We start from the raw sequence: 8106 nt of genomic DNA, 5'->3' as shown, positions 1-8106 counted from the left end.
TCTCTCTCTCTCTCTCTCTCTCTCTCTCTCTCTCTCTCTCTCTCTCTCTCTCTCTCTCTCTCTCTCTTTGGTGCTTTGGGGATGTCTCAAAAACCAACTGATTGACTAGCTTACCCACCACCATCAGTTATAGAGATGATAAGAAAGCATGTAACATTCAATTTATTCAAATACTACTGGTTAAAATGATATAAACACTCTTTTTGTAGCAGTGGTTCTCATGAGATATTGCTCAATATAAATCAGACAGCACCATTAAAAGAAAAATTTTATAAACATTGTAAAAGGAGAGGTAACTCATGTGTTGCTGATATACTAGTGTGTTACTGGTATATTCTTATTGACATTGGTACAAGGCCAATCTAAAGGAGAGTGTTGTTTTCAATTGAGTGTTGATCTTTTATGATTGGTATTTATTTTCTTCTACCTTAGAAGATTGAAAGACAAAGTTGCTCCAAGCAGGATTCAAATTTAGTTGCATCTGTCAACTAAGTGCAGTAAATAGCTCACGCTTTTACCATTTCTGTCCTCCCTCAAGAGACTTTATATTAGGTACTGTCCAGACAAGATGTTTTACTGTGTCTACAATACTATTCTGAATACAAATTGTTCTAGTGTCGATATTTCTTTTATCCTTCAGAATCACTAGGGATATAATTTCATCCCTACTTTCCTCAACATCTATTGTTTAATGATGTGGTAAGAAATCTAACTGTTCTCTTTTACATTTTTTTATGAGTAACCATATTTTGAATTTTCCAGGTACTCAACCTATTTCTTGCATTGCTCTTATCATCATTTGGTGCCGAAAGCCTTCAAAGTTCAAAATCAGATGATGAACCCAATAAATTACAAGAAGCTATTGACAGAATTGTCAGATTCACGCATTGGGTTAAAATGAGTCTATTGAAATGTGCAAAGCACACTTTTAATAAGAAAAGACCAGCAAACATAGCTGAGCTGCCAAAAATAGATGTGAATGGTAAGAAAACCTTATTAGATGGTCACGCAATCATTGGAAATGGAAAGTTTGGAGATAAGATAGAAGTTGATGAAAATGCAGTAACACCCACTAATCAAGGTAGGTACAATAAACAGATTTTATTTTTATTTTCTTTATTGTATGCACACACATGATTCAAGCTTTGGAGGGAAATGTACTGTAAGATGGGAGTATCAAGTAGACAAATTAGGAACCAGCAAAAAACATTCAGGATAAGGTGACACGACAAAGACATTTGAGGCATATATATTGCAGACCAGTGTAACATAAGCCAAATTAGAAAACATTTAACTGTTGCTGCTGTTGATAAATGGTAGTAAAAGTGATGATGAGTTCTGGTTGTTTTGCTTTCACTCCAAATTGACTAAAGCAATAACAATAACTTTCTCCAACCAATGAGAAAAACCCCTACCTGGTTGCTTGGCCTACTAAAATTGGAAGTTAAATCTCTCTGGAATTACACCTACTATTTTACAAAGAGGAAGTACACATTGTAGTCTTGGATATATAAATATAAGCAGAATAGTCAAGGCCAAAACATCTTGGATCATAAGTCTTCTCAGTCAGAGTTGACTTAGGGCTAAATAACAGCTACAAAGCTATAGCATTTAAAATGAAATGAGGTGGAGAATAGTTTACACTGGAGTGCAAAATATAAATGCAATGGTTATATGGATATATTTGGTTAACAGTTCATAAGTATTGAGTTAAAATCTTAAGCGGATGTTTTGTTAGTCGCTGAACTTAAATCAACACCCATTAATTTAGGAATTCATAGCAGATCAGTTAGTAACATTAGTTGTGATAGACTGGTCTCTTATCAACAGGAAGGATTATCTTCTTCTGCTTAATTCCATAAGTATATAACTAGGAAGTTATAGTAAGTGTTAAAACACATTTGTAGTGTGCTAGACTTTAATCAGTGATTAACAATCATTTTAGCACTTTCAATTCAGACCTGAAATTCTAAATCTCAGCTATATACTGGGAACAAGCAGTCTGACACATTTTGTTCTTAAGTTATCTCAGATTTCTAATCTGTTGCTTATCTGATTCAAAATATTTCAACCACAATTTATGGAAGTTGCCCCATACTAACACAATTTAGAGGTATATTATAAGGATAATTAATGTGGTTGTAATATACATAACTTGGCAATGCACTGTGCATCTGGTGGTTTCACCTGCACTTCATCCTTGATCTGAACTGATGCAGACTCTTCCTTTCTTTGAACTGCTGTAGTATCAGGCTCAGGTGTCTCCATTCATACATGAACACAGCTTTTCATAGAATTGACTCCTCGGATTGTCCTGCCCTGGGTAACATATTATACCAAAAAAAAACTGCCTTGGTGGGAGAGATTTGCCCCCCTTGAGGCCTTAGCCTCTATAATTACTTCTATCCAAGACATCTCCCTTGCCCTTGTAGCAGCTGACTATGATGCTGCTACACCAGTCACTGAGGATTCCACCTTCGTGAATAATGTGATCAACTATACAGGTGACTAGACTGTATCCAACACTACCAGATATATGGCTCCACTATACTGATGCCTCTGCACCTAATCTCCCTCTATTCCACTGTACTCAGGCTGGTTTTTCCACTCCAGCTTTCTATCATTTTCAAGGTCAACAGGGTTATTGTGCGACCCCTATTGACAAAGGCTTGCCTCCATTTAGAACTCTTATTATAGGTAGTGAATGTAGGTGCACCTCTAATTGGTTGTCATGCAGCTACCAGTGCAGAAGCCGCCCCCCTCCTCCTCTTTTATCTGTTTCCCTGTTTGCAATAGCTGACTATGTGCCCAGGCTGGACACCTATAACATATCACTTCAGATTTTGGTTCCTTACAATCTCTGACCATGTTCAGACCCTGACACATAAGACATGGTCCTTTAAACTTCCACCTTGCCTCTCCCACCATACTCCTGATCTCACTATTTGCCACCCGCCTCGTCATCCTACAAGTCTCTACCATCACCATTGCCACATCACATATGTCATTCTGTATCAACTCTCATGTCTTATCTACCAAATCACCCACTGATATTGTGTTGATGTCCAGCAGCTGCTGCAACTTCAGGGAGATATGGTCAGTTGCAAAAGCCAACTTCACAATTCTCTCCATCACTTCAATGGTAAACCCTTCCAGCCCAGTCAGTCACCTTGTCTTATTCATGTTGTCATCTACTTGCTTACCTGTTCATTTCACTCTCCCTAGCATGCTGTATGCATTAAAGGCTCCTTCTGTACATACATCTTTCAGTTGCTCTTTCAATCTTTTTGACCTTTAGCTGATGTGTTTTATCCATATTTAAATACAAATTTAGAGCACTTCCTTCTAAGTACAATGGCATAAAACTGGCTATGCCTAGTATGCTCTGCAGCTTCATAAGCCTCACTACTTTGATCCAGGCCACCATGTCATCTTTGCTGGAAAACAATCTCAAAATGTTATTACTGATCATTATGTTATTATATGCCTACAAAAATAATTATACTCAATTTGTTTCAGTTTTCTTAACTGAAAGAAAGGATACAGCTTTCTCTATCCTTAAAATAGCATTCAACTACAAAATTTCTCAGTAAATATTTCTAAATGTCTAAACTTCTAGATTCATCCAATACATGCTAAAGCAAATTGTAAGTTAGGTAAAGCAAAGCTTTTTTCTCAAAGAAATTCAGTTACATATATCTATCCTTTCTACTCTCACAAAGTTAATATACAAGAGACTACAGTCATTTCTCAGTCTTAACAAAATACTATCAAATCACCAAATTGGATTTAGAGAAAACTTAAGTACTGCTGATGCAATCCTTAAATTTCTAGATCATGCCTACAGTTCACTAAACATCTCTAAATATTTCCTTGCACTTTACTTAGATATCAGTAATGGGTTTGATTTTGTACATTCAGATATATTGTTGGCCAAACGCGGGCATATAGGAATATGTGGAGCTCCTAACAATTGCTTTAGATCATGCCTTTCACAGTGTAAACAGTACGTTTCTGTTGAAACATCAAAATCACCAGGGGTCCATATTGGGACCATTGCTGTTCCTTATCTATATAAATGATATGTGCAATTCTACTAATTTATTAAATTTTCTACCTTTTGCTGATGACTCTACTATTTTATTAGTCACAAGGACCTTCCCTCCCTATTCAATACAATTAGTTCAGAACTGGACAAGGTTTATCAATGGATTATCGCTTATCGGTTTACCCGTAATATAAAAAAAAACCTGCTACATGCTTTTCTCCACAAAGCCCAAACAGCTTCTTCCTAATGTCTGCATTGCAGGTAAAGCAACTTCACATGTAACAACAACAACATTTCTTGGCATTCATATTGATGAGTCCCTCAGTTTCAAAGCACATATAAGTAATTTATTAAAACAAAATTCTCATACTCTTGGTATGTTAAATAGAATTTCTTACCTTCTTCCCGAAAATGTTAGAATCACTCTTTATTATTCTTTAATATATTCAAAATTTTCTTACTGTGTTGCTGTCTGAGGAAATTACAAAGTTCACTTACTTAACCATGCCATTCATAAATCATGGAAGACTCTCAAAATAAACAATCCTCAATCAAAATTACTTTTCTTTAATAATATATATATATATATACAACTCAGCCATCAAGTTCCACAAAATATTTCATCATCACCGCCATACTTGTTTCTTTGAAATTATCCATCGCCAGTCTCTCCCTCATAACTACCAAACAAGAGGTATCACTGACTTGAATTTTGAAACACCCTTTTGTCGAGTTTCAATTTGTCAAAGAAGCTTTATTTATAATAGTATTAACATATGGAATAACATCTTACCACGAAAGCTAAAAAACATTTTTTCGCTGTCAAATTTAAAAAAAAACATTAAAAACCCACCTTCTGCTGAACGAAACTCATTTATAAACTTTATTTTATAGACCTACAGTATTTATAACATTTGTAATATTTTATATTTCTAGACTTAAAGAGATTTACTTTTCATATACACTTTTGACCACCATGCTTGCATGCAAGGGATGTTTCTTCTTTTTTTTTTTTTTATAATTATTGACCTATTTTTTTACCTTCTACCAACTTGCCCAAATCAGCAAAGCTGCCAAAGGGCTTAATCCGATTTTTTATGTAATTTCTGAAAAAAAATATTCAATGTAAATTGGATTAATAAATTTATTTATTTATTTAATTATTTATTTATTTATTCAAATAAATAGATAAACACTTTGCAGTAAAAAAAAATTAATACTTCCAAATAATTAAGGTTTAATTTTATGGAATTTCTTTATACCAAGCTCTACTTGAAGCAAATTATAATTGCTTTGTTCTTTAACTTCTTCAGAAGGAATAAAAGAAAAAGATAAAGATGAAAAAGATGGTATAGATGCTGCTGATGGAGACAGAAAGGTAATCCACTTGGTATTTTAAGAGTTATTATTATTTATCTACTTTTAGCTGTTTAATCCTCTACTTCTCAATTGCGAATTAAGGCACTGCCCAAGATCTATTTCTCTGAGCTTGCCTTCAACTGTTCTATGCCAGATTTTCTTTGATTATCCAATCTTTTCAAGTTAAATTTTATCCTTGATAGCTTATTCTAATCTATTCTGATTACATGGCCTAGTCATCTGAACCACTCATTAGACCACACTAATGTAACCAGTTGTGGAGTACAGCTACTCATTTGATAGAAGACAAGGCAGTTTTTCCTCAGATTCCCATTGTAAAAAGTACTAATCATATTCATGTTTCATTTTACTACTTACCAGCATAAATTAAATTTTTTTAGCTTTGTCAAATGACTAATTTAGACATGTACCTGATTAAAGTGCATAATTGTTAGTCAATTATTCTTGTTTAACAAATCAAAACAAAGTTGTTAGTCTTATTTAGAAAATCTTCCAATCAAACTAGATGATGAAAGTTTTGCAGAAAATTAATTCATGTTTGTGTCTAATAAATAGTTTTTAAAAAATTATCACTACCTATAATATTAGAAAAAAAATATAAATGGTAATTTCATGTGTTAGTAAAAAGCACAAAAGTAAAGTAACATTGTGAAAGTAACCAATGTGCAGGAATTCAACACTGAGAATTCAACAATGAGATTTACAGTTGGAATTCAACAATGCAGTTGACAAACTAAGAGATGCAAGAATTCTAATGAATTAGGTGTGCAAGAGTAGGTAGTAGTATAGTCATTCATGAAAGAAAGTCTATGAACTTCTCAATGGTTTAGAGATTCAGCTCTTTGCTGTCTTCCTAACATTCAATCAAATTATTTCTCTCTTACCACCACTCACATAGAAATGTGTAAAGAAACCAAGCTCTTTTCTCTTTCACTCCAATGAGCTGAAACTCTCTAACACAACATAATTAAAACCACCTTTATTCAGATTACAACTTCTGATAATGCTGAAAATTCATTCCAGATTTCTTTGAATTTAAGATAAAAATATTAATGCATTTCTTCCTCACTTTCATCCAACTATTATTCATTAATTTATGTACACATATATATATATATGTATTTCTCTTTTTTTTCTCATTTGTAGCTGTCTGAATCATCAACTAGACTTGCGAGTGAAGCAGGAGAATTAAAAAGTCCAGTAGGGTCTCACGCCAGTTCCAGCCTGACATCATTGTCAGAAGGAGGTGAAGAAGACAACCTCAAAGTACAAGTAGAGGGCGAACCAGAAATTAATGAAGTTGATATTGTCTATGTGAAAACCCCTGATGACTGCTTGTGCCAATTTTGTATAAAACATTGCAACTGCTGGCTTTATTTCCAGCACACAAAATTTGGTCAAGCATGGTGGAAACTTAGGTGTTTAATGTACAGAGTTGTGGAGCATAAATACTTCGAGACGTTCATCATAACTATGATTTTGGCAAGCAGTTTAGCTTTAGTAAGTTGATATTACTTTTGACATATGGAAGGGCTTTTATTTTATTTCATATCCCATTAATTATAGCATTTGGGCTAACTGTACATGCAGCACAGTTTCAGCACTTTATTAGAAATATTTCACTTCACAACACTTGTATTCTTGGAAAATGCATACGCACAAAAATTTCTAACTACACATTCTCTATATTTTGTTTGCCTTGAGAAACTTGCTTGCTGAATATTATCATCTGCTTGTGCCAATCTATGTTTTAATCTGTTCTCCCTACAAATTATTTTCCTCCACTTGCATCATTATTCTAATTCATTTTTAAAAAAAGTCATACAAATTCCAACAAGGAAATGAAAATATTTCTTTTCTCTTCTCTAAATTATTTTATTTCTCCCCACTTGTTTTCAGTTATTCTAAAACTTTGAAAATATATGTATGCAGTTATGTAAGAGGAGTGGTGTATTTGTGTGTGTGTGTGTGTGTACGAAGTGAAGTCAAAAATTATCTGCACTTTTACCATAACATAACTTTATTATTGTCACACTGCCTTCTGCACATGCATGCTTATAGTTGATACTATAGATGTCACATGATCAAAGTTTGAGCTTGATTGCACCATTTTCCATTTCTGGCTTTATAGTGTAAGCATAGCCATACCATGAGCAATGTGCACCAAAGAAGAACAAAGAGCAGTGATTCGAGAGATGGTAATGGTGAACTGGTTCACCATTACCATCTCTCAAGCTTGCAGAATCTTCTCATCAGTGGTGGAGGTTGATGGGCATCCTGTTCCCTCTTCAAGCATCACACTTGTCCAACCACCTTTAAACTTCTCCATCCACTCATCCACACTTCTATGCAGTAGTGCACTGTCCCCACATTTTGCTAAAGCTCTCCAATAAATTTCAGCACCTGACACACCTTCTGACCAGAGAAATTGGATCACTGCTCTATGTTCTTCTTTGGTGTTCATTGCTAGTGGAGCAGCCATGCTCACACTGTAAAGCCAGAAAGAAAAGTGGCAAAATCAGGCTCAAACTTCGATCATGTGACCACAGTAGTACCAACTATAAGCACACATGCACGAAAGGCAGTGTGACAATGAAAAAGATATGTTATAGCGAAAGTGTGGATAATTTTTTACTTCCCCTCATATATATATATATATATATATATATATATATATA

General features: G+C 34.3%; 1 protein-coding gene across 7 annotated transcripts in view; it reads left to right on the top strand.

The window, feature by feature from the left end:
- Positions 1-8106, top strand: part of LOC106869495 (sodium channel protein para) — a 383297-nt gene that overhangs the window by 348830 nt on the left and 26361 nt on the right. For all 7 annotated transcript variants that reach the window (XM_052971776.1, XM_052971771.1, XM_052971772.1 and 4 more), the window contains 3 exons: positions 763-1081; positions 5362-5426; positions 6575-6928. In XM_052971776.1, the coding sequence (XP_052827736.1) occupies positions 763-1081; positions 5362-5426; positions 6575-6928 (738 nt within the window). The remainder of the gene's footprint in view (positions 1-762; positions 1082-5361; positions 5427-6574; positions 6929-8106) is intronic.

This window comes from Octopus bimaculoides, chromosome 11 (assembly GCF_001194135.2).
Source record: "Octopus bimaculoides isolate UCB-OBI-ISO-001 chromosome 11, ASM119413v2, whole genome shotgun sequence".
Lineage (NCBI taxonomy): Eukaryota > Metazoa > Mollusca > Cephalopoda > Octopoda > Octopodidae > Octopus > Octopus bimaculoides.
This window is presented reverse-complemented; position numbering and strand designations above follow the sequence as displayed.